This window comes from Apis florea, unplaced genomic scaffold, assembly GCF_048593485.1.
Source record: "Apis florea isolate Af1SG1 unplaced genomic scaffold, ASM4859348v1 contig_1914_pilon, whole genome shotgun sequence".
NCBI classification, from domain to species: Eukaryota; Metazoa; Arthropoda; class Insecta; order Hymenoptera; family Apidae; genus Apis; species Apis florea.
In genome coordinates this window covers 324,872-352,621 of record NW_028256504.1, presented here as the reverse complement: position 1 = coordinate 352,621, position 27,750 = coordinate 324,872, and the positions used below count along the sequence as shown (strand labels likewise).

The 27,750-nt window shown below is 34.2% G+C and overlaps 2 protein-coding genes across 10 annotated transcripts in view; both read left to right on the top strand.

Moving 5' to 3' along the window:
- The window catches only part of shaker (potassium voltage-gated channel protein Shaker), a 254,960-nt gene that overhangs the window by 73,513 nt on the left and 153,697 nt on the right, over positions 1–27,750 (top strand). For 6 of the 9 annotated variants that reach the window (XR_015294287.1, XM_086914663.1, XM_086914670.1 and 3 more), the window contains exons 1-2: positions 20,878–20,911; positions 22,619–22,796. The exons of 2 other annotated variants lie outside the window; for them this stretch is intronic. Coding sequence is in view for 6 of the 7 variants with exons in the window: in XM_086914663.1 (XP_086770789.1) it covers positions 20,893–20,911; positions 22,619–22,796 (197 nt within the window). In the remaining variant the exon portion in view is untranslated. Of the gene's footprint in view, positions 1–20,446; positions 20,602–20,877; positions 20,912–22,618; positions 22,797–27,750 lie in introns of those variants that run through there. One more of the 9 variants, XM_086914682.1, reaches the window with a different exon arrangement.
- Positions 7,494–14,130, top strand: LOC100867526 (uncharacterized). Its single transcript, XM_003693714.4, has 2 exons — positions 7,494–8,901; positions 12,655–14,130. The coding sequence occupies exons 1-2, from the start codon at positions 8,486–8,488 to the stop codon at positions 12,677–12,679; spliced, it is 441 nt and encodes a 146-aa protein (XP_003693762.1). The 5' UTR covers positions 7,494–8,485; the 3' UTR covers positions 12,680–14,130.

The window sequence follows — 27,750 nt, the reverse complement described above, 5'->3', positions numbered from 1 at the left end:
TTTATCGAGTTTGCTACTATTTTTACTGGCAATGGAAAACAATAAGCACTTCTCTTCGTAGAAAGTAAGGAAAATTTTTTTAAAAATGAAAAATGATTCGAGTAATTTTTATAAAAGTAATTATAAATTGAATTATACTGAATAAGTGTGGAAAAGTGACTTCTAGTTGAGAATCTAATTTGCAGAGTACAATACAAGCAATTTGAAGTAAGTTTTATTTTAGCTCGCAGAAAATGTACCTTTTATTTGATTATAAAATATGATTTCCATTGTTCTTTGATAAAATTTAGAAATACAATGCCCATTTCTAATTTTCCAGTTTTTAAGATAAACGTATGACAAGTTAAAACAAGCAACCAAGTATTGCTATATCTCGATTTTACGACACTCGATCAACGCTACAATCGGATTCCGCTATTAATTATTTTCAATAAAACTCGATCGATCCTAATTTTCTTCTTCTTCGCACGAAGAGAATTTGAAAAGCAGAGGCTGCTCACTAATGTATACCATTGAGTTTGAGCGTGGAGGGAATAACACGCTACGCTAGGCCATAGCCGGCACGTAACACAAAGTTTACCCTGGGGGCGGTGGTTTGTGGAACGCCTGCAGTGACGCTTCATAACTGTGTGTCGCCGACCCCGCGTTCACCTGTTTAACGCCCCGTGCCCCAGTATTCGAGTTTGCCGGAGACATGCACGACACGTTGTAGGCGTCGATCCAGACCCACACCGATTGAAAAGAAAAAGGCCATCCGTCCAATTATTACACCTCTGCTTAAATTCTTCCGATGAAACTACCATTTCCAATTATTTTAAACTTAGTTTTATCCAAGATTTTTCTTGATTTCTTTGCAAGATGCATCGAAGCGTTATAAAGTTGTGCGTGTTGCTTCATTTTTTTTGAGTTTAACTTATTTGCTCATTTCTCTTTTTAGGAAGGAATTCCTAAAAAGAAATTGTTTTTTTTTTTTATTTTGTAGAAGATTTTGAGGTTATGGACAGGATAATTCGGATGGTTTTAACGTGTCATTGGATTGGAATTTCTTCAATTTCAATTTAATTGTTATTCATTAAATTGTTACTCTTTAGTAAAAATCTGTGAATAATCATATTTTTCTCGAACGTAGGTAGGCAAGTTGAATCAGTTACCTCATATTCTTTTATTGCTCTGTAAAGATAAATTCTTTAGAGAAATTCTAAAACACCTATTTTTAATTTATCACACAAACGAAATGTTAAATTCGAAGAAGCTCAACTTTTATAAATTGAAAAAATATTAATTAAACCGAAGAGATGTTATTTCTTTTCCATTACTAATATCTTTTTGTTTTTTGCTTATAAAATAATAAATATTATCACGTATCGTATCATCACTATATTGTATATTGTATCTGAATGCAAAATTATTCTACGAGATCGGAAGAGATTGAAAAATTCAAACGAACAAATCCAATTTTTCCCTCCCCAGCTTAAACCCATCACTATCGTTATTATTTCTTCTTTCATTCGCGTGCGTTCCTGCTGTGAACCTTCGTAATGGGGTGCATACACTGCTTCTCGTAGGGACCGGTGTCATTAAGAATTTGTTTTTGCCTCTTGTACCACCGATGTCGCGTGTTACCCTCTCTCGTACCCGAGAAATTAGGTCGGTTGTTCCTAACAGGGGCAACATCGATTCCCAAAGAAGGTCGCAAGGAATGCTCTCAAGGAGCTCGTTTGAATTGGTTTCGTTTTTTTTCAACCACCGCTCTCTCTCTCTCTCTCTCTCTCTCTCTTGATCTTTCTTATTTCTAAGTTCATTCTTGCCAAAGAAGAAATGTAACAAGCAGCACTTTTCAACGAGCATATAAAGATTATTCTTGCAAAGAGATAGAATAGAAGGTAGATATTTACTTTTCTTTCTCTTGGATACCTTTTTGGAAGCGAAGAGCAAAAAGTCTTTTTGTGGATGGGAAAACTTGTGGTAGGAATTTTTTTTTGTATTCAAAGTACAATACACTGGATAATAACCGTTCGTTTTTTTAAAGTATACTTTTTAACAAAGTGCCCCATTTAATATTCACGACGAGCCTCGAAGTTTTATTTTAGTTCGTTTGCGACGTGCTTGCTTGGATATAAATAAATTAGATTTATTTCTATTCCTCTGGTCGAAATTTACACGAATTTTCCAACTATAATTAATTGTAATTGTTAATATGTCATTTTGAAAAATGAGGAAATATTGGATGTTTCAATTAAGAAGAGAGGAAGAGCTCGAACAGGAACTTTGAGTTGTTGAGAAATTAAAAATTAACAGGGTAAGCAAGTGCATTTAATGAACGTTTAGTGGCCATTTAAAAGTTTTTGAAATTACTTTTTAATTTCTTTTCCATTGAGATTCGTCGACCAATTTTGTTCTGGACAAGTTGTTAACAAATTTTTTTAAATATTAATGAAAGCATATTTATCAGATATTACAAATTTTCAATAATAAATTATTATTACATTTAAATGATTAAATTTTTATTTCTCTTTAGTCCTTGATTATTCATTTTTAATACTTTCTATATAAAAAAAAAAAAAGAAAATGGAAAAATTACAGTGTTTTAATTATTTATACAATATATAATAATTTATATTTATATCTATTAAAAATATAGTAATTTAATTGTGCCAGAGTTAATTAATTCGTGTCGTTTCATTTAAAAAGAAAGCAAAAATCAGTATACGGAAAATATCGATTTAGATTTATCTATTAAACTATAAGCAAGTTGAAATTTAGATAAAGAAAGATGGAAGAAGTTATTTCAAGAATTATTTTTATCTCCATCTCACTTCCAAACATGAATTGCTTATAACTCAATGAATAAGCTTCGATCGACATTTTCGTGTACTAATTTTCAAATTTGTTTGATCCTTAGAATCATAATTTTAACATTTTATGTAACGATTCACAGATTCTAGAACTTCTCTCATAAAACGCTTAATATTATCACATTTAATCATATCTTTTCTCCAAAAATCTTCTTCGTTCCCAAAAGTTATCATCATCATTGATAAAATTCACCCACACAAGAAAGAAGAAACAAGATGCATGTTGTATATCACGTGAATATGTCAGACGAATATAATTCAACCGTGCTTCATTCCTCCACGAACGCGAAAGAGAGGTGTAGCCCCGCGGTCGAATCGATCGTAACAAGGGAAAAGTCGGGAATCGGATCAAGTCCATCGCTGGCAAACCGGCTGACCAACCACGGATACGCCTGCTGCTCGCAACAACGCCAGGTCGTGTACGCTGGGTCAGGAGAGAGAGTCAGTCATACCGACGCCGTGCTACCATTCGCGTCACTCATTTGGCCGAATCACGGACGACAGCCTCCTCTCGAAGACGCGGCGGCAACACCTGATCATCCACAGATACACCTTGGAAACGCGTCCAATTGAAAATCCCGTGGACGATAGCCAGACGAATCTCGATCCGGCCGATTTTTCCGACGGGACGTTTGGGTGGGTAGACCAGTGGCTCTCAACCACTGTTTGTTGTTCTCGAAACTTGTAACAAGTATCGTTGTTGCGTTGTTAGATTATGTCGGGATTAGGCGGAAAATTATATTTTCCGTTTCGGATAATTGTGTTGATGGGCGGGCCAGTGGTTCTCAATCTAATTGGAATACTTTTGCGTTTTGGCATTACGAGTTATTCTTCTTCTGGGTCAAGGGAAAGTTACGTCGATTTTTGATTTGAATAAGGATTGTGTTAATGGTAGCTCAGTGATTCTCAATCTGCGTTCGTGAGAGAATTGATATTGGAGAATTGATATAAATCTTGCTTTATGTTATGAAATTGATGAGGAAGTTTCGTTTTTTTATTTTATCTTTTATTTATTTTGTTAATCATTCAATCAATCAGTGGTTCTCAATTAATTTTTTTCAAAACAGTAATATTTTGAGATTGGATAACGAATCATATAGAAATATTTACGTATGACGAACTACGTGAATTTATTTTCAGCTTATGGTGTATCGTAATTTTTCTTGTAAAAGTATTTTCTAATTTTGAAGAGATCGAGAATCACTGAGATAAGCGATAGTCTCCTATAAGAAGATTCGGGTCGTCGATTTAACGGTAAACGAAATGGTTCAGTTGCACGATTGCTAAGTAACATAGAATCTATTTTTGTTCGATCAGTGTGTATTTGTGAAGAATGAATGACAAAAACTGTTCCAACGTTTAATATCTTCTTTGTTAAACATATACAACTTCCAATTTCCACTAGATTTTTCTACGAAATTCTTTCGAAGTTCGATTTTCTTTATATGAATTTTCCTGGTAGCATTAACTGATCGCAATAAATATCGATCGATACTATTTCATTGTCAAAGATGCGCTAACTGTCACGAGTTTCAAAATTCAATTTAAAATTATATAAACGGAGATTGCTTTAGTTCTGCTTTCTAGGGAATCTGTTTCGAAGTGGGTTGCAGCAGCATTCGTAGAAACCTAACCTATAAAACTATTTTTCTTGCCACGACCTCGGGGATCGAGTTATCGCGATTAGGCATCGATTCGTGTTTCTCTCTATTTTTTTCGTCGTGCAATTAAACAACGTTAACGCCTCGTTTAATTTTTCCTATTTTTTTTTTTTTTTTTTTTTTTTCATTCTCGTCAAAAACGCTTAAAAACGAAAGGCTCCCGTTTGAATGCACGCGCGAATAACGCGGTTGAAATTAATTGGTGATCGGATCATGCCTGTCATTAGCAACCATTGACCCGTACGATGTGAGATTTAAACGTGGAGGTGTACAAAAGAGAGACTTCCCCTTTTGTTCCATATTCGAAAATATAATCAGCATCGGCATAGTTCATTTTATAATTGCATTATTGGATTACCGGAATACAATTATAAATGGATCGTTTAAATTGTACGTATATTATTGTTCAACCATCATCAATTTCGAAAGATTGACGCGATGTCAAGGATTAGTTTCGATTATCTGTAATTACGTGGCGAAGCCTGACCTATCCTAATCTTGCTCGGAGGAATCGGAGCGAAATTGGCAGAAAAAGACGTTCAGACATTGGTGGAAATTTTAATTGAAATTATAAAATCAAAATTGTTTTGTTCGCAGAATATCATAAAAAATCCTATCTTAATGTAATTATTTTTGGTAGCAAATTTTGATTTTTGATGAGAAAAAGAATGGTTAATTAATTAAACATCTTAATTGGTTCTCAAAAAATCTTAAAATAGAAAATTTATTTCAATTATTTATAAAATCTATCTCTTATATTTACTTGGTTTATTGTTACCAAAAAGTATTCGTCTTATTTCAATTTATTTGCTTAATATTTATACTGCGACATATAATGTAAACCGGGTTTGCCCATGAGACAATATACTAAACATTAAATATTTATAATACTTCAATTGTACGATGAAAAAAAAAAATGGTTGAAACATTGAAATACTGTGTAAAGACTGTAGAATATAATTCAATATTTATCGCAATAAATTATTTAAATTCAAGCGGTACAAGAAATTGACTACTAAGAAAAAAAACATTCTTATCTTGAAAAGGCTACATACATTTTTTCCTTTATATCCATTCTCATATCGTTGTGAGATTAATTCAAATGTTTCAATTCAATCGTGCAACGTACAACGATTGCACGTGCCTCGTTTCTCTTTGCCTTTTACAAAAACAAAACGATATTTTTTTGACTCACATACCTAATTATATTCCCCTACACCTTGTTAAACGAGTCGAAAAGTTTGCTGCGTTCAAGGCCACAGGCAGTATCGATCTCCGAGTACTCTCGATCGAGAGCAAGAACGCGGTAATAAAGAGTTGCAGTAGTGGCGCGCGCTCCGAATCGAGGTTAGCGTGCCGCTGAAGCTGGACCCTTTCTTCGTTATTCTGGTATTGACCGGGTGGGCGCTCGTGGCGCGCTACACCATCGCCATCTTTCGGCGAATTGGTTCACCCGTCAGAAAAATGAGTTTAGGCGGGAGGGAGGTGCGTATGATTGACACGAGAGAGTGCGATCCACGATCGAGACGTGTGTTCCCTTCGCGACGAAACTCGGCTTCTCTTGAGCTTTCACGTTAACTTCGAAAAAGGAAAACAAAAAAGAAAATTAAAGTGGAAAATTGATCAAGTGCAACGAAATTTCGCGATGCGATACGCGAATATTCTGTCGAAACAAGAACGCGACGATATTTTGTGTATTTTGGTGGAAATAAGCACGAGTTGAAACAACGATAGATTGACTGATGATATTAATTCGTACAGAGAGGGTGAACGATCTTCATGAAAGCAATGTTCGAGGTAGTTGTGCACGCGAAGGATAACGTTTGTAATGGTCAACGGTGAATTAATACGAATAATGCTGGACGGTGGCCACCAGTTCGATCAACACGGTAGGTCAAGCACGTGGTGTAATCATTGATTGATCTCGTTTGAACGTTGGACGATGCCAAACTTGATCCTCCTCGTTGCCTCGCTTGATCTGATTCGAGCCCTCTTTCTCCTGTGTGGATGGAGGGTGTTCAAGGCTCGAGAGGAATTCCTCGACACGCAGTCTGTTGCGCCTTGTTTTCCGGTACAACTGTCTCGTGCGTTGTTTTCCGTGTCGCCGCCACGCGGCCACTCCCAGAACTATGTCTATTTTGGTCTGATGAAGGAGGAGGGCGTGGAAGGTGGTTAATTGTTCGACCGTACGACTGCGTGAGACTAGGTGTAAATGGATCGAGTAGTCTCTCACCTGTTCGCTTTCAAAAAGATGAAAAGATTTTTTAGAATTTTTTGTAAAATTTAGTGATTTTTTTTCTTTTTAACGATACAACTTATAACGATATAACTCTAGATATTTAACGATCAAATATTTTAACCGTTTTAATTCTTTTTTATTTCTATTTATTTTTTTTTTATTTATTTTTTTTTTTTTTTTTCGATTGTTCCCCCTCTCGTGTTCTCGATTTAAAAGGTTTCAAGGTTCGGCTTCGATTGTTCCACTTTTCGAACCTTCGATCCTCGAAATTAGGCAGGAAGGACGTTGAAAGCGGGACTAATCGAGAGAAAGTTGGCACGAATTCATACGCTTTGGGCGCGAACATAGCCTTATTAGAATTCCATTCGCGTTTCTCGAACCATGACACGTTGAAGCTCGATAGAAATCAGCCGATAAGCGCAATTGGAAACGCCTTTCTGGCTCAATTTATCGTAACTTAATTATATACAAGGTTCAGGTATTGCATAAAAATTTAAAAGACAATTTTAAAATTAAATTAAAACAAAAATAAAAGTTGATATGCAATATATTTAAAAATATTTATCTATTTAGTTATATAATTTTGCAAAATAGAAATAGGATATTTTGCTATCATTTTACTTTATTTAAATTAAAAGAATAAGATTGGATATATAACGGTTGATAAATAATTTTTAATAGGCATGTATAACAATTTTTGTGTTTCAATTTTAATCTCTTCTTAAATTTTCAATTTTTTTTATTCGATCACCTTGTAGAGAGAGAACATACGGTGGCCTTGCTTCGTTGCGACCTTTCTTCCCCGTGATTCGCCCAATTTCTCGCGACTGGTCGTTCCGCGTCGCGTCTACCGGTGCTGCCGCCAGGTGGTATCCATCGAAATCAGGCACAGGGCGAGAGTTTCTTGGTTGTGTGATACGCGGAGTGAGTCGGCGTGATCGCGGAACGGAAGGAAGATCGTGTTTGGACGTTGGCGTGGACGCTCTTATACACGTTGTCACAGCTTCCTTCCCGCCTCTCTCTTTCTCTAGCTTCGATCCTTCACCCTGTTGTCGCGAAACAACATTCTCATCCGTTCCATTCCCGTCCCGTGGTTCAAAAAAAAAAAAAAAAAAGAAAGAAAACGAAGGTGTGCTGGCACGTTTGGATACGTCGTCCCTCGAAAATAGATTCGTCGCGAAAGTTGGGGCGAATGGGGTTGCACGTGCGTGAGTCGTCTGCCAGTGGAGAAGGTGTGTCGATAGGTTCAGCGTGCGTGTATGAATTCGAGAGGAGGCAAAAAAAGTATCGGGTTACGGCCCGTCCGTCCTTATCGTATGTGCCGCGTCCGCAGGACAACTGAAGGCGATTCGATCTGGAGCTCATCGTTGGAAGAAGGGGATCAAATTTCAAAACATTTCACCGAGGAGAACGAGGAACGGACCAAAGGGAAGGGAATTATTCGAGTGTCGATTGGCGAGCGCATTGTAACATTTCGAGGTGGGGCGAGGGAAAGAGGAGGGAAGAAGAGATCGAATTACAAAACATTCGACCGAGGAGACCGGGAGAGGGACCAAGGACGAGACAATTGTCGAGGTGTCGAATCGTAATTTCGAAAGGAGGCAGCGAGAAGAGCGGAGAAGAGAAACGAGGCAAAGAGTGGCCATAAGCGCGAGAGGAGCTCGCGAGAGGAGCAGCCACGGAGGCAGAGCGAGAGAGGTGGAGTGAACGGGCGATAATCGAGGATTTGAATGGGTGGGCCGGGAGCCGGTAGGGTTAACAGGCACGAGCTGAACGCGGTGCCAAAGAGCGACGTCGGTCACGGGGATAGGACCCTCGTAATCGGCGAGCCAACAGCACCAGCACCGGCCTGTCGGTGTCACCCGGCTTCTGTGATCTCAGCATCTGGCCACCTGGTCCCCGCCCAACTGCCGCCTTCGCCGCCGCCACTCGCCTCGTTGCACATCGACAACGTGAACAATTGCAGCTCGATCGGCAACAACAACAACAACAACAACAACAACACTACTGCCAAACCGGACGCGATCTCGAACGATACCAAAGCTGCTGCTACTATGTCCTCGCCGCCCAAGCATCGAAGGGGCTTCGACCCCAACGACGTAAACGCCACCGATTATCGCCGTTATCGTCGAGTTAAGACGAGACGGTGAGTTTCTTTTTCGCCCATCTTGATTTTAATTCTATATATGGACTCCGTTCGAGCGGAGATACGTGTTCACCTTGCCGTTTATATACCGTTTCGTATACCTTATCTTATCATTGTATGGAACGAGGATACCGATTTGGACGGAATTTTTGTCAGTAGTTTCTTTCTTTGGCGCGAGAGTGCTCTGTACATTGTCCAACTTTCACTCTCGACAAGCAATATAAATCTAGTAAAAATAACCGTTGAGCATTCTATTCTGATTTTTGCGAAATAGTATTTTTTAAGAATTGCTTTTGCAACAACAATTTTAATGCTCGACGGCTATTCCATAGTGTCCATTTTGCGAGAAATATCCTCGAGATATTTTAATATAGGGTGCGAACTAACTATCCCTAAGGGGGAATACGCTTGAAACTGTTGTTCTTAAAATATTTCTTGCCACTGTTGAAAAATGAAATTTTTTTCTCGTATAGTCACAATGTAGTCTCTTGCGAAAAATAATATCGTGAGTAAGTAACTTTCAAAAATTTTATTATGAAATGTGAACTGTCATTAAAGTGTAAATTTAAGAGTGAAACACTTGGGAGTTATTTCTTTTTTTTTTTTTTTCTCGCTAATGGACATTGTGTTGAGATTGAAAGTTCTGGCATTGTACACTTGCCAGAAATACTCTTAAAAGTTTTGTTCTCAAATGCATACCCTAAATGCACCCTAATGGCATTTTTAGCGTCGCCATTGACCTATGCCTAAAGGTCTCCTCTAAAGTGAAATTATTGTCGGATAGTCACTCTCGATGTAGTATCCACTTGTACTCAAAAGAATTTTACTTTGAAATATATCGGCATTTTACGGTAACAATGATGAATAAAATGGAAGGTTTAACGATTTATAATCCAATAGATTATGTGACTGAGATATATATATATATCTATTTTTATTTATATTTATTTATATTTGTATTACTATATTATATTTCGCTCTCTTTCTGTCTTATTTCTTTTTCTTTATTCCTTTTTTGAGAGAATATCAATTAATTGATGTAAATTATTAAGTTATTGCTGATAAATGATCGAGTTCTTAATAAGGCTCTTAATTTAAATTGATATTGAAAATAATATTGATATTCAACAAATACATTAACATTACAAATACATTGTTACAATTGAAATTCTTTAATTGGTTATTAATTTTTACATACATACTTTTTTATTTTCGCATCCGCCAATTAAAATTTTTCACTCGAATGACAGATTGCTTGTTCTCTCAATATAACCTTGTCGAAAGTGCGCTCTATTAATTATACAGCTCTGTTAACAAGAGTTTCTTGACGCGATATGTTGTATTTTAAATCTCACTTAATTTAACGATGCAGTAATATTTCATTAAAATACAATTTATTTTATTATAATCAAAAAATTGGAACAAAAAAGTATTCAAATTGTATTCGACTTTAAGTTTCAAGTTTTACGTAGTAACAAAATTTTAACAAAATTTAAATTATTATTATTACAGTTAAAATCGAAATTGTCATTTTAAAGATGGAATAGTCTAATGTGTAAACCCATCTGACTTAACCTAATCTTGCCGAAAGATTCTTTTTGAGGTTATGTTAGAATCTATATGAATTTATGGCCTTTCAAAGTTAAATCATTTCGTTGAGCTCGTTAAACTTTCCGTAAATCTTTTCTCTACTTGAATTTCTCTAGTTTCAACAAAAGAAATGCTTTCAAACCGTCCAATTTGCGTAACTCGTTCCATATATCTTCAACCCGCCTATACCTTATTTTCATGTTCTGCCTCATTACCCTGTGCTGCAACCATCCTTGGATTCCTCGTGTTTCGTTCGGTCGTTGACCGTCGTCTCCAAACGTGTTTGGCATTCTATAATCGGTTCATCTTGAATAATTTAAACGGTTCTGCTCGCGAAGACGGGGGTAGAGGTCATCGTCAATTCACTTTCGATCGGACGATTTTCGCCCTCGAGAAACGGAAATAATTAATTACGATGGTGCTCGGTTAAATTTCACAAAAATTCGATTAAAACTCGTACGATCAATGGTGATTTTAACAGGCAGAAGGAACAGAAAGATTGGATGAGATAGACAAACTTTAAAAGAAGAAAAAAAAAAATGTTTTATTCTTTATGAAAATAGTATCGAAAACACAACGTATATTGATTACTAGTGAAATTAATTTAATTCATGATGTGTTTGGACTCGAATCAATGAGAATCTCTCAATAATCCATACAGTTTTCATGTAGATAACAATTAAAATTTTTATATTTGAAATATTGTTTTAAATAATACCATTTTCATCTATTTATTTTCATCTATCATTTATGAAACAATTCTTTTGTCGAATTTAAAGAAAGAAGAAAAATTGAGATTATTATCTCAAATGAAAAATCTATTTCTTTTTTTTTTTTTTCAAATAATGATATTATTAAAAAATAAAATTCCAAAATAAATTATTCCAAACTATTTTCTACTTTTTTATTTCAATTTCGAATGAAATTTGCTTAAATCTGATTACATTCAATCTCTTTCATTTTGTCGAGTTGAGTGGTTGAGTCAATTCTTGGGGAAAAAGCGCTATCCTTTTAGTGAAAATTTAATCCTTTATCAATTCCTGAATTCAATTAAATTTAATCGAGCTCCACTGGATATATGTATCAGATATAATTTTTTCGCTTCGAAGAAATACCTTAGGGAAACACGTTGACATACTCGCCGTTTCACTGACTCATGAATTTACCCGACATATTTCCGCTATACTTCCGCCTCACTCCGCGCTATAAATTCGTTATCGATTCGTACCGAACGGCTGACAACAACCAGACCCTTCAATATAGTCTACTTTTTTTTTTTTTTTTTTCTAGTCAGTTAAAATTTATCGAAAGACGCGACACCTAAAATTAAAAATTTTCTCGACAAGAATTTACTAGTTTCCATTTTCATTGTCAAAATTTACGAAACTACGTGATTATGTATATGTATCGCTTAGGAACACCGTGTATTGGCGACGAGATTTGGAATGCTTTGAATTCTTAAAATAATAGAAAATTCGAATTATTACGAATCCGATTTCGAAATCTAAAGATTCTTGAAAATCTTGACGTTTTGAAAACTTTGACAGTTTTACACAGATTTAAGAATTGCTTTGCGATTTCTCTGATGTTGTTTGATTCCAGTTCAAAGTTGAATTAAAGTTATGAAAAATTGTTCGAAATTTTGAATCTATTTAGAGCTTTCATGATTTTTTCAAGATTTCAAGACAAAACGCTCTAAATCTCATCACTTTTAATGTGAGCAGTAATAAGTAATAATAAAAAAGTAATATTTATCAATCATCTTTGCGACGAGGATTCACCGTTTCCTATTCAATCATTTAAGTGCAATTACATTGGTCGCGATCGATACTGGGATGGGTGACCGTTTGAGAAAAACCTTTTTATTATATCTCGTTTAACAGCGATTCGAAATTTATATAAATTATGATAATATAATAATGTAGCAGTAATTTTACTATAATAAATACTACAAATTATATAAATATAATGAATTCGTCGATCTCGCGAGGGTGGGTCGAGAGAACGGGGTTTGAAACACGAGGAACTTTGGACGAAGCATGATCCCAGCGTTCTCTCTCTCTCTCTCTCCTTCTATATTCCTCGATTCCTTATACGGAACACGGCGTTCCAGCCTTATATCACGCAGCTTCCACTGACAGCGAATGTGCACAATGTTCACAGAGGCTTTGTATGTTCCACACCGTGACCTTGGGCGCCGGACACAGACCTCCCCGACATCTCTCCCGACATATATCTGTCAGCACGAGGCATTTAATAAAACACACACAAGCTTGCGATGTTCGATGTTGGACCGCTTATACTGGTTGTGTCTCCCTGAAATAATAAAATTACGAATGAAATGCGATGAAAAAAAAAAAAATAAGCGAACCAAAAAAAAAAAAAAAAAGTAACACCTATATAAGACGAAAGCCTCTGCGTGGCTAGGCTGCTGCATGTGTCGTCCTAAGTCGGCGTTTCCTGATTGCTCGATCGGATCAACGAGTGTGTGGCGTTCTCGACGACGAGAGTTGTCACAAACAAGCAAAAAAAATATATATATATAAAAATATGTGAATAAATAAAAAACGTAGGCGGGCATATTGGCTCCCCATCGTTCTCCCCGCCGCTTTCGATTCGAAGCTTGTGGAATGCGATGCAATGAAATGGAATGAAATGGAATGAAGAGTCTTTTGCACCTTGGACAATAAAAAGCTTTCACGCACCACTCAATTATCTGTGTGGACCGGAGAAGAGACGGACCCGGCTTACGTCCTCTTCTTCTCCCTTCTCGCGGCGAATATCTGGAATGCTTTGTTCGATGTGTCGACCTGAAAGAAATTGACTTCCGCTCGAGAAATGTGCGAGGAAATGCAGGAAATCGAAATCGAAACGGCCCCGGAACCCTGCCGCCTCCCTTTCCCATCGTTCCAACTCTCTCCCCCCTTTTTTTACCGATGAAGGAACATTGGCGACTGATACAAACTGATTTCAATGAAACTTTTCATAATTTTGTTTCTTGGGTCAATTTATAAATATCTTGTTGAGTTTCTGATTTTTTTCTTTTTTTTATTTTAGAAGAAAAACAATTGCTCTTTTTCTAACCAAGATGCATTTTTCATATTTAAATGCATTTTTTAAATCGTAAAAATGACGAAATATACGAAATATGTATGTAAAAGTATACAAAGAAGAAAAAAAGAAATGTATAGAATAAATACAAGTTTTACTATTTTCAAGGATCTATAAATCTGTATAAAATATTTTTGAAAATAAATTTATTCCGTGAAAATATTTTTTAAAAATATTTTTATACAGATTTATAGGTCTGTAAATTCGAATTATTTTTTATATTATATTTTTTTGTTGCTTTCACAATTTATAAACACTTAAATGGGAAGCGCATCTCGAATAAAAAATCGATTCCTCGTTAATCTTGGAACTACGTACATTTAGATTACGTTTAGAAAATGTAAAAATGATATTATTTCATCTCAAAAAAATTCCTCCCTCCCCCCCAAAATTATTATTGTTTTAATAATAATTATAAAAATATTAGATCAAAATAAATACATCAATACAATATTTTTTCATCGACAGATATTTAAATGTCTTATATTATTCTATTATACAAATAAACATGCTTCGAATAAAAAAAAATATATATTTTTACTATTTTCTCTCTTATATGGATGACGAAATGACCTTTCCTTAAACCGACCCTAATCTTCTAATGCCTCAAAAAGTTAAAAAACGAATAATTCATATACAAATAAAACATATTCCATCTTAAATCATAATGCAATATTTTTTCTTTTTTTCTACAAAGTATTTTCTGCTCTCCAAAACTATATAAATGTTTGAAATTTCGTGTCGTCGAACCACTGTCACTCTTTCACCTTTTCTTTTCGTGTTATTTTCTTTTTAATATCAAACGTGTTTCAAGATGGATTATTATTTTTAAAATAAAAGGGGAAAAAAACGTGAATTTATACGTGAAAACTGTCAGAGAAGATCGTCGACCGAGATGGGAATAGACGAAGTGGGATGGGGATGATTCGAGGTGGGTATTGTTGAACGGCTATAGAGGAGTGTCGACATACGAGTGATAAATGTCGCGTACGAATCGCAGATTTTACACGAGGAACACATTGTTAATCTTCCCCTGGACAATGAATGACTTTACGTCTCCACGACGCTCTTGTTTGAGTCTTGTCGATGGGCGAGCTTTTCAATTAACATAATGTTCTCTCAATTTTTGTGGTTCAACGACACGTTGAAAAATTTCAGGTTTTATGGCAATAACCAATAATCGTTTTTATGTACTTTCAATATACATATATTACATATATTAGCAACGTAAAAATATTTATGATACTGTAGAATTTCACTATAAATTTTACGTTAGGTTAGGTTTTATGGTAATGTAAAATTATTAATAAAAATTGAGGATCTTGCGGCAAAAGAAAGGATGCAGATCCACTCTTTTTAAGTAAATAAAGACATTTAGCGTAAACGTTTAGTATAAAATTAAAATAGAGACTTATTAATTGATTAATAATTAGAGTATTTATAATTGCTCAACGTAGCAGTATAGATATATTTCAAATTATATAATTAAAAATTGTTCAATTGTTTCAATTCCGTAAAATTATTTATAAATATTACATAATAATAATACATTTACATTGGGCGAAAAATTTCAATGCACTCGCCATTCGTTGCGTGGAGATGGGCGAAAATAGAATTTTTTAGTTTGCGCTTTATGAGAAATTCTCGTATCGCTATCGAAAATATTTCAATAAAAATCTATCTCTTTTTCATAGATATGTGTAAAATTTCTATCTCGTTGAGCGCGTGTTTGCGCGTTATGAAATCGCGCGAGCAATTTTTTACTCGAAAATCGGTCGTTTTCGGATTGAATAATATCGTCCTGCTTCGAGCGACCATTACTCCCTCTTGCTTCTCGTTTGTGCACGCTCGCGCACACGTGATAGACAAGAATAGGACGACAACGAAGAGTCTGGAATCGGTGGAGATCGATCGAGCGTTCTCAGTCAGTTACGGCGGTTTCGGTATAATTGGAAGGATGGATTAATCGATAAATATGAATGGGATGTTATTTTCGGTGGAAAAGTTTTTTAACTTTGACCCGATCGCGGCGTTGCAACGAATATATCAACCGTGTTAATATTACTCGTCGAGAGAACACCCACCTTTGGAAAATCGATCCTTGCGAGAGAGCAAAATAAATACAAAAGCTGGTATAAATAAAAAGAAAGAGAAAATGTCGTTCGAGGTTTATTTATTAAGTTATAAGAATAGAAGAGAAGGATGAGATGGCTATCCGTCTTCGTCACACTCCCGTTTTACTCCATCCGGGTCTCGATGCAAATTTAATAAATAAGTTTTAATTGAAATTTGTGTACGCCAACTTTCGCGTACGTATGTTCTCCTCTTTTTAGATTTTTTAAATGAAACGTTTTATTATTTCGAAGGAACGAGAATTTCATACGATCGATGATGTTCAATAATATTATTTCATTATTTGTTAAAAGCATTTTTAAATAATAACAATTTTATTATAAATCAATATTTATTCTTTCTTTTTATAAAGAATTTACCCTCAAATAAATAAACATCGTTATTATTATTGTTGATTGATTAAGAATACGCCTCTTTGGATGGGAAGAAATTTAGCTTTAAATTGGAAAGAAGATAACGAAATGAATGATCGTTTTACGTATTAAAATGCAAAGTAAAGAAAAGTATCGTATCGTTACTTTTTTTTTTTTCCTTTTTTTCTTTTTTAACAATTTTCAATAAATTCCCGACCTTTTTCACGTCATAATTGATCCAACACGATGTAATTGATATTTGATTGTTTCCACAATGGTATAAACCACTCAAATACAGCAATACAGTTTAAATTTTTTTATCTGGAAAATTAATCCCTTTTGACTTTTTGATGCATTTGTTCCACGATCGCGAATAAAATAGTTTTCAACGTCCTTTTCGTCTTGTATATGAATATCACTTTTATTTTTACGCATCTCCCAACAAATCAAATTTCAAAGTTCAAATTTTTTTCTGATATTAATCTCTTTCGACTCGTTTGATCATTGTAAACAGTTTCGCGATACCGCATTTCCGTTCCGTTGTATCAATTTATTTCTCAACGCGATATATATTCGCATTAAATTTATTATACTCGTCCATCCAGTTTCATAATTATTTCCTGTTTTTCTTCAATTTTATACCGAATCGTTACGAAATTTTGTAACGATAAATCGGTTATCTTTATATAATAGATAAAATATATTGCTATATTGGATAGATAAATAGAACGTTCAACGAACAACAAGGTATTTTTAATAGTGAAAAAAAAAAAAAAAAAAAAAAAAGATTCAATTATTCTCTGTAATACATTAATCTTTATGTTAAATGCGTCCCGTGTAATAGAGCAAGATAACAGTGTGACGAGGATGTGTGTTGTCTCGCAATTTTCAATTATAACTATCTTCTCCATGTGCGTGAAACTTGCACAAAATGATACGGGATACAATTGTTTTTTTTTTCTTCTCGATTAACCAAACATTTTATTCATTCTCAAAAATTAACTTTTTCCAAAACTTTCATTTATTTTCGTTTCGAAAATTTTAAACTTGACGCTCGAAAGTCTTCAAAATCGAATGTCAATTTCGTACTTCTTAAAACGCTTGTCAGCGATAATTAATCTTGGATTAACTTTATTACAGCTCGAGACTTATCGAAATTCGTGCAATAATTTTCTCAAACTTGCTAACATTCGTAACATTCACAAAAATATTAACCGTCTCGAGGCGTGGAGAGAGAAGTGTTCGAAACATTTGCAGCCACCTGTGCGTCCAACCGCGCGACAGATGACGACTTTTAAACGCTTTTCAATAATACATGAATACCGTTGAAGTGGGACACGACGCATCCATACATCCATCTTATAGTCGCCCCCCTTGTTCGATGGAGGCCGAGTTCTTAATGATAAACCGGATAGGATGTAGCTTGCCTCCCCGAGATTTAATTTGCCCCTTGTGCCTCGAGATTCAATTTACGACGTCATCGTCGTTGGGATCGAGTCGAAGGTGAAAAAAGAAAGGGAAAAGGAGAGAGAGAGAGAGAGAGAAAGGGAATCGTAGACTCGTTTATTTTCCACCTTCCTCCTTTCGAATTTCAACGATTCCATTTGCTTCATCGGTTTAAAAGGAACCATTGATTTTCGGTTAATATGAGAAGGAGAATTATTGTACGCGTATATATGTTCGAGTGGAAATTTTTACGATACTCATCTTGTTGTTTCCACCTGTTAATCGAACGTTTAATTTAATTTTATTTGATAGCATAGCTCGGCTATTTTCGTATTATTCAATTTCTTTTATTCCATTTTAACCTTAATAAAGGGATGATATAATGGTTATTGATCAGAGCTTGTTTGAGATTTTTGCCAAATTTGCGCCAAATCTTCGATGGATTTGACGTTAGTAAAAAAATTTTTCATTTAGAAAACTGGGCACATACGATATATAAATATCTTCTTTGTGCTGGTTGTTTAAAGAAGCCTGAAATTAATAATGAAGGAAGCCCGATAGTAGCGAATACTTTTTTCGTGGTATAAATTAAAGAAAAGATCGGCTTAGGATAATAAGCTGACGATTAGTGACGTTAAATTGAACACATCTGTTATTAGTCATTTGTAAGTAGGGCATTATTGAAATAAATTCTTACTCGAATAATAGTTAGGAAAAGTCGATTATTTTTAATATTTCTTATAACAAAAGATGAAAAATTTTCCAAAATTTATTTGCATCTAAAATTATTTTTATTACTCGTCTATATTCTATTTGATTCGAAACTGATTTATTAACATTTTTACCACAACTCAAATGAATTTACATTTTATTTTAAATGAGATTTATGTATGTAGATATTATTGTACGTATATTTTTCAAATTTTTGATCTTAAATATAAATCAAAGTACTTTATTTACATTTCTTATTTACAATGTTATTTACAATGTTTAATTTAAGTTGTTCCGTAATTATGCAACTCAAATGCTTTCTTACCTTCAGATCAGAAAATAACCAATTTTCAGTTTTTATTTAGAAACGAAATTTGGAAAACGTGACGAATGTTTTATAATATCATCGGTTAAAAACGATGCATTGCGCGATTCACCCGGCTGTTTCCTCGCATTTGTACCTTGTTCCCCGGCTTTGTCGATCGTAATTGGTGAGAGTGGTGCTAATTTCGAGTCAAGGAGAGGTCTGATGTTACCCAACACGTTTCCACAAGCCCATTTTTTTAATACGATCCTTCATTCACCCGTGGTATTTCTTCTCAGTGGTTTCACAAGCTTTCTGAAGCCTTTTAACCGCTTGTGTTATAAACCTTCGCTCCAGGCTCGTCGTTCCTTATCGCAGCCCCCCCTCTCTAAATCGACGAACAGATATTTTTTTCTTTTTTTTTTTTTGATATAAACAACATTCATCAGATCGTTCAGATTCCCGTTCTTATATATTCACATTGTTTCTAAACGTTCAATCCAACGTAATTAACAACATTCCGTGTCTGATATTAATATATTCGTCGGAAACAATTTCGTCTGAACCTCGATTTAACCCATTTTATTTAATACACACACCTTTTGCACACCTTCAACTTTCAACTTTCCCTCGACGATCGAATTAAAAATAACAAATAAGCGATATAAAAAATAGATGTACACGAAGAAGAGGCGAGAGTCAGCTGACTTTGACTTTGCGCAACACCCATTTTTCATCATCAATCAAACAGGATGAAAATCGACTCGATAACAATTATTTATTTGTTTATATCGATACGAAAATTGTTGGATGAGTGAATACGTGGTGTTAATACGTCACTGAAGACACCGCGTAGCATTGGAACAGGCTAACATCCACGATAATTGGCGGTTAGCCGTATGCACGGCTTCACTCCGGTTTGTTGGTCGACATTTGTCGACGTGTTGTACGATGAGCCTCTCGCGAATTTCACGGAGCTCGCCATATTCAGCGGATCACGTTCGATGGTACGTTCGACGATATTTTATTCGACGATATTCTTGGCCGGTTTCAGCGCATGGTGATATCGAAGTAAACGCGGGGGTAAAACGGGGTGAAGAAGAAGTGCGGTCGACACGTGGCATTCGAGTTAGTGAAATATATAGCTTAAGGCTTCACTTAAACAATTTTATTTGTTTAAATTATATTCGTTTTTTAAATGTATAATATTTAATAAGCCTTGCGTGCCCCATTTTACCCTATCCTTGGTGCGAGATGGATGAATAAACTCGGAAAAAAGATCAAGTTTTGCTGCGAAGATTCGGTGTCGAACATTTTAATTCGGACGGATTCGTCGAGGCGTTTGATCGAAATTTTCTTTTTTTCTTTTTTCGAGCCGTTCTTTCCAGAAATCGACTCCAACCTCTCGTTCGACTACGATAAAGTCTCCATCATTCGATTATAGTAACTGAGATAACTAACGTGAGATTCGAGAAGTTTGAAAAAGGAAAAAAAAAATAATTACGTAAAAATTACGAATTTTATTATATTATTTTTATCAATTGAAATTGTGAATTTGATTTCATTTCAATTTTCAAAAAATTTTTAAATTTTCTGATTATTAACGATAGTGGAACGAAATTTTTTTAAGCCGTCGAAAAAACTATAATTTTTATAACTCGAATTAAATTTCATTCTTCCACTGCTGGTGAAAATGAAAAGAAGAGATCCCTGAATTGCTGCGAATTGGCCATAAGAGGATGGATGGGATGGAGATTCTATTGTATCGTATTTCTCATTTTCATTCGACAAAATAAAAAAGAAGAAGAGAATGCGTGTGAACGGATTGCGAGCTCCAAGGATAACAGTGGTGGGATTCTTGTAATCGTGGATTTCTGTGAGACTAACTAAGAAGATGTCTTGATAGTGTGATATGGGTTTCGGAACCCTTGTTTTACATACAGTGATTCTACTCGTCGCAAGCAACATCTTTCTGCGGACTATCGGCGTTTGTACCTTTTGTCTACCATACTCTCTGGTTTTTTCAATTTTTATTTCAAGCATATTGCACTTGTAAGTATCGTTTATCTAAAAAATACTTGATCAATCATGTTAACGCTAGAATTTTCCAGACCGTCGTTATTTTTGTTTTAGTTAAAGTCGCAAACATCAACTACACCAGCTCTTTCTCTCTCTACCTTTAATTTTAACTTTACTCTTTTTTTTTTTTTTTTTTTTTCGAGATGTCCTTAGACCACATTTTTTCGATCCGTTCGATCGTCAGATATTTTTTTTTTTTTTTTTTTTCTCCTTTCTTTTTCTCGATCAAAATCGGCAAAATTGGCAAAAAAAGTGTAGACTAGGATGGAAGAACGAAAAAAACGTATGGATGATATTCATGAATTTTAATTTTAAATAATTTAAGAATTTTTTTATTCGTTCGTCGGTCGTAATTCTTGCTCGATAATTTCTAATTTTTATATTTTTTAATTAAACGTTTATTCGTATTCCATCGTGGAACCTCTTATTTAAAATTATTCATGAAAATCACAATGTGTAGTGGATATTTTTCAATCGAGTCGAATCGATTAAAAATTGGCCAAAGACGCCGGTCGAATTACGAACCGATTGAACTAAACTTGTTTCTCGAAATGAATCGCACCGGATTGAAGCGCCTCGCGTTGTTCGAGTAGATTAACCCTTTGCGGTCTGACTACTTTCGATTTCCCCCCGAATCTCATTACGCACCTGCCTCGCGCACCAACCAACGTTCTTCGTTCCTTTGGTTAACGCGTTCAATTCGAGTGACACGGTTGGTGCAAATTAACTATTTGCAACGAGATAAATATTTTTCGAAACGACACTATCCAAAAAGGTTTAGCTTCATTTTTGAAATTTACTTTAGAAAGGCTGGCTTCGAACTTTGAAATGAAATTGATTCAAGTTCATGTTGTAAAAGGAAGAAATTTTTCTTTCGCTTCGTCAGAATTCGTGTCGTTACGCGTGCGCGTCGAGTCTGACCGTAACCTGCCGAAACTACTTACCTACTACGTCACTCGCCCGAATATCGCTGTGTATAATCTCGGTCGCCTTGCGTCCGACAATGAACGACTGTAACTACTTGCAACACTGCAATAACCAGCGTCACGGTTATTGGCTGGGTGGAGGACAATAATGTATTGTTCGGACACCGGGCAATAATGCGAGACAATGGCGGTGTTAATATTAATGTCAAAACGGATAGTGGAACGTGTAAATTATTTGGCCGACGTCGCGCGCTCGAATCGTAGAAGTAAGTCAAATCGTAAAGGGTTGACACGTTCCGTGCTTTGCGTTCCCGATTCGTTTTTGGCAAGTGTGTGTGCGTCGAAAACAGTTTTCTGGCTGCGATAAAACGTATCAAATTTTTTTATTTATATATACAAGAATCGATGCAGATTGATATGAAATTTTTACATGGGCATATCAATATGTATTTTTTTATTTCAAAAAATAGCTGCATTAAGGAATTTTTTTTCAATTTTTGCTTTTTAATTTAAATAAAAATCCATTAAATTATGATTATTATTTATAAGATCGTTCGCTAGAAAAATATTGATATTTCGAGGAAACTTGAGGTTTAAAGTTTTTAGAACAAAAGTTTTACTCTATTAAGATATAATTTTTATATAATGTACGTTTCAATTAATACGAGATTCAAAAGCATAAAAATATCAACGTATTTGGATAATTGTGAATGAAATGAAATTTTCGTATTCTCGAGGCTGCCAGTCAATCGTTTTTGACCATTATTTTATTTATACAAACATTAACATTTCGATATAACGAAGAACAAGTTTTTACTTACAAGTGGTAGTTACATTTAGAAACATGACGATATCAAAAATTTCAATAATTGCGAATGATAGAACAAAATTTCGATACTTTCGATCGATCGTTGAAAACGACGAGGCAAAAAATTTGAGACAATTTTTTTTTTTTTTTTAGCTACGCACGGAACGTGTGTGTGTAAGAAACAAAAAATACGTGTTACATTTATCGAGGAGGAACGTTTAGCAGTGTGTCTATAAGGATTCCTCTCTTAATTTAGGGTTCGAAACAAGATGCTGTTTTCACGAAAAACTTTTACGTGATGTCTTGCCAAACAGCAGAGAAGGTTCAAATGAGCTGCAGAAGATGACGATGTGGATCGAGAGATTGTTGTTATTGTTGGTGATACTTCCGGGCAAACAGGATCATCGTAGTCAGTTCCCTCGACGCAAGAAGCGGTGACAGTAAATTAATGCTGCACGCTGCTTTTTGTTTTTGTTTCTTTTTTTTTTTTTTTAATCTTTCTCTTTTTGTCGTTGTTGTTGTTGTTGTGTACGCAATAACTCGTGAAAGTGTTCGAACAGTTATTACATATATATATATAGGAAACTTTTACAAATATGTGTGAACACAATAAGAAGCTTTTTAATATATCATTATAGTCAAAATAATGCTTGACAAAGTTTGAAATAAACGCGTGTTTCGATCTGGTCTAATTTAATTTAAATAAAAAAAATAATCCAACTTTTATATTTTATATAGGTGAATTTATTTTGATTTATTTAAATTAGATTAGATTAGGTTTATGTTAGGTTAGGTTAGGTTACAAGTGTACAAAAAGATACGCTTTGTTTAGATTTATTTCAAACTTTAACTCCATATAAAATAGTTATATATTTACTTGTAACAGTGGTAATAATTTCTTTTTAAAAAAAAAAAAAACTTTATTTCGATCGTATCTTGCATGGGAAAGTGTTCAAATACTTTTGTGAGTTACTGTACGTAGCTAATAGAGTTCACAGCTTTCTATTTCGGTTTACATAAAGGTGGAATTTTAATGTCACGAAGCTATGAATCATTATAGTTTGGGGCTTCTGCTTGTAAACCTCGACCATGAACGTTTGTATAACAACCGATCAGTCACTTTCTCCTTCGAAAGAAACCCGATGAAGTTGACACCACCACTCCGTACATGTGCAAACGCTCTTCGATTTACACGGTTTACACACGATTCGTCTAAATTTTGAAAAAGATGAGCGAATCGAATTGTCTTCTTCTTTTTTTTTTTTTTCTAATCGAAATTCCTCTCGACATTTTATGAAAATTCCTTCTTTCTCTTCATTTTTAATCCGAAACAATTTCCTAGTATTGTAATTGGTTCAGTTAAGCTGTAGCTTGAAATTGGGTATCAGTAATTAAACATCGACTGCAGGTAGTTTTTTTTTTTTTTTTTTTTTTTTTTCTCAATGCGACGTTTGTATTGATTACAATTGTATCCCTCGAGTCGAGTAATCGTTTACCCTATCAGTGATTTCAATTGTAAATTTGATTTCCACTCGCTTGCAGCTAGAGAGAAATATTTTATATGAATAATATCGATAGATATTGTGAAACGTGTAAATGGAACCACTTCGTTTAGAGAGATTTATATTAATAAAGTTCAACTTATTTGCAATATATCGTAATATAAAATTTTTATCAGAATGTAAAAGCAATTTTTATTGATCCTAATATTAGATAAGTTGTGAAAAAAAATACAATTAAACATAAACATCCTTTTTTTCTTTTGCGCGTGGAGAGAAAGAAATTTTAATTGTTTCCCTCGAAATTATTCCATTTTTATCTGAAATATTTTTTACGAATGAAAATTGAGCGATTTCGAGAGGAATATAACAATCGAAGTGAATTCAATTACACATTATGCCGAGAAATTGTTTTTAAATGTTTTACAGTAGTGCTTATATTATGTTATATACATATCGATATTTAATAAATCATAAAAAAAAGTAATTATATAATTTTCATATTAATTTTCTATTTATCATTTATCTATTATTAATTCTGTATGTAATAAACATTTTTAATTTTCTAATCTATTGTTACTACTTTATTCTATAACTCATTTTTATCCGATAATTATCTGAAATTTAGCAGCAACAAAATGTTAAAGCGCAAAAGAGAAAATTGACAATGCAACAAAAGCGCCTACATCTTTAGAACTTTCTTGAAGTAACGAACCAAGTTGGTAAGGTAGATATCTACGAGCGCTACGAAAGCTGTCTCCTCTCTCAATTAAACCTCGCGTAAGATCGTGCAATTTCAAAATCTTCTCGTCAGATGGCGTCTCAGGCGTGTTCCAAATATACGCAATCTTTCTACAGAAGAGTTATTGCTCCAAGATAGTTAAAAGAATGGTCGATCATTTCGCAATGTCTTTTCCTTTTCTCTCTCCGATTCTAATTTTAATTAAAAAAGATTCCTTTCGTTAAAAACTTCCACTGCAGAATCGATTCTCACCATCTCTTTTTTTAATCACTGTCAGGCATTTCAGGGACGTAATTCGAGGAAAATGAATTTCTTCTCTAACTACTTGCGTTCCCTTGACTCGCGCTAAGGAAAGGAAGGAGGAAAAAAGATTTCTATTTGAGAGAAATAGTTAATCGTTACATCGAGACAAGCTTGATGCGCATCGAGATCATTCGATCAGGTGAGACGATATCACGGCCAGTCGCGTTGGAAATTAATGGCACGTATTATAGTCATTACGGCTTGTGGACAAGGTATCGAAAATTGCCTTAGGTTATCGATCGAAACGATTTCGTAGCTATCGATTAGTCGGATATCGATCACACTGCACGTGCAACCAGAGACAAGAGGGGGGACGAGTGTTAGAGTTAAACCACGCTATCGAACCAACCGTGTGTAGAGGGTCTGATTACCGAAGATCCTGAATTAGGTCTGGGTCAGTGCAGATAAAAGATTTTCACGTGCGTCCTAGATTCTGGCCGTGGTCACAGACCAGTTTCGGACACTGTAATCATCATGAATAACCGATTGCACGGCAAAATATCGTGCAATCGTCTCAAAAGAAATTCGGTAAACACGTACGTTTTGCAACACGGGAGTGTGTGTCGATCTCTTAAATTGGCTCGTTTCGCGCGCAAGATCAATTCATCGAATGATTGACCGGTGGCGCTATCTTTCATCCTTTTCAGCTCTCTGTTTACCAAAGCTATAGCGTGTTACACAAGTAGAGTAAAAGGCAAAAACGAAGAGAAAAAGTGTTTTTTTTTTTGTTTATAATTTTCAGCAAAAAGTAAATAAAAATTGCTTTAATATAAAATATTAATCTTTTAAACTTGAGTCAAAATTTAAATTTTATTATATAAATATTTATAAGTTATATATTTTTAAAAAATCAATTTTTTTTTTTTTTATATTTTTATATATGTGGGCTTTAAATTATATCTATCTGTAGTAATATGAAATAATTTAGAATAGTTTCAAATAACGAGAAATTACAGCATAGTTTCATTTTCCATTGGTTAAATTTATATTATTATGATTATAATAATCGCCATGTATGAAATTGCGTATCTACATTAATATTAAATAAATATTATTTTTTTTTTATTTTTTTTTTATTTTATTACGTACACTCATCTTTTAAAGTATATTTAAGATGAAACGAAAAAATCAAGATAGTATAATTACTTTGTAACGGTGGGAAAAAGTCTATTTCTTCAAATAATTAATTAAAAAATGTGGAATTAATTTTTCAAGTGCCACAAAAGCTTTTTTTCCTCTTTATTTTTCAAAATATATACCTTTTGATTTCTTAATTTTTATTTTTATTATATTATAATATTTTTTCAATTATAATATTCTTCTTACAATCTAATATTGTAAATCTATTGATATTTTAAAATAAACATATAAAATATTATGAAATAATATAATTAAATCTATTCCAAATCTGATTCAAAATTATTTTCAAATAGTTAGTGGACAAAAATTACAATACTGTGAGTCATCTGAATAGAATTAACACCTTAAAAAAAATTTTTACCAATAAAATTCAAATATAATTATTACACGAATTAACTCTTTATAGATATAAAATTTCATTTCCTGTTAGGAAAGAATTTTACACTCTATACGTAGCAACACAGCTGAGATGCCTTCAGGAAAATAATTCGAGTTTTCGGTAGTCGGTCGCGCCATCACCGGAATAATTTTTCAATGGCCGCGCTGTTTCACTGAATAACGTTCATTCGAGGGAAATTGCTACGCCCGAACGTATCGAACCATCGAATCCTTCAGCGCTCGCGCAAAGTATCCTCGTTTAAAGTCCAATCGAGAAAGTAATATCGAGTGGTATTTTCACTCGCAACGCGTATATTTATATGACAACCTCGTATTTTTCACGAAAAAGGTAATTCCTTTCCTTTAATAACGCAACTTACTCTGGCAAATTTATGGACTCGTTCATAAAAACAAAAAACCTACGGATTTGAGAAAAATTGAAAAATTTTCCAACGAACGGTGTCTCGATGGTGTCGTTGCTCGTCGTTACTTGTTAAGTCAAGCTTACAATCCACGCGATAAATTCAGAGAAACGAGACCGTTGGAGAGCTTCGATCGGGCTTGCGAAATAAAATAAACAATGGGAGGGTCACTTCATCTGTGAAGCTGTGTGTTGATTTATTCGTTATCGATCGAGTTATTTTTGCCTTATCGACGCTTGAATTTTGAATTAAATCGTTAAATTTTGAAACGGCCTTGATATTATGCATATCACGTTGCAAATGAGGATAAATTTTGTTTTCGTTTTGTACATTGTTGTTAAAGGCAACAGCACACTTAGCGGATCCATTCTTTATTACGATAAACAACATCTGTATTTTCAACCCGATTTATTATGCAACTATTTTACAAATAGAGGGATAAATAATTAAATAATCCCGGGAAAAAATAAGAGAAGGTGAAATCGGGCAGTTTTTTTAATAGTTGCGATATATGAACAATACTTAATATTAGATTTTGAATAATTCTAGTCTTCTAGTCTCTAGGACTAAAAGAACACATATGTTTCCATGTAAAATTTTTACATTAACTTTGATACCAGTGAAATATTGTATACTGGTAGCATATTACTTTAGTAGATACTTCATCGATGATAGAGTTGATAAAAATAAATTTTATACCAGTGTTTAATGACATACGATAAGAATTTTTAGAAATAAAAATTTTACAACATTATTAAATTTAATAAAAAGAAAAGGAGTAAATAATTTTGAAAGAAAGGATGATTCAATATTTTCGAAAAATTGCCTATTTTGTCATACCGCAAAAGCAACATTTTGAAAAACAGTCTCGTTATAACTTCTTCGACAGCCTCCTCTGCACGTG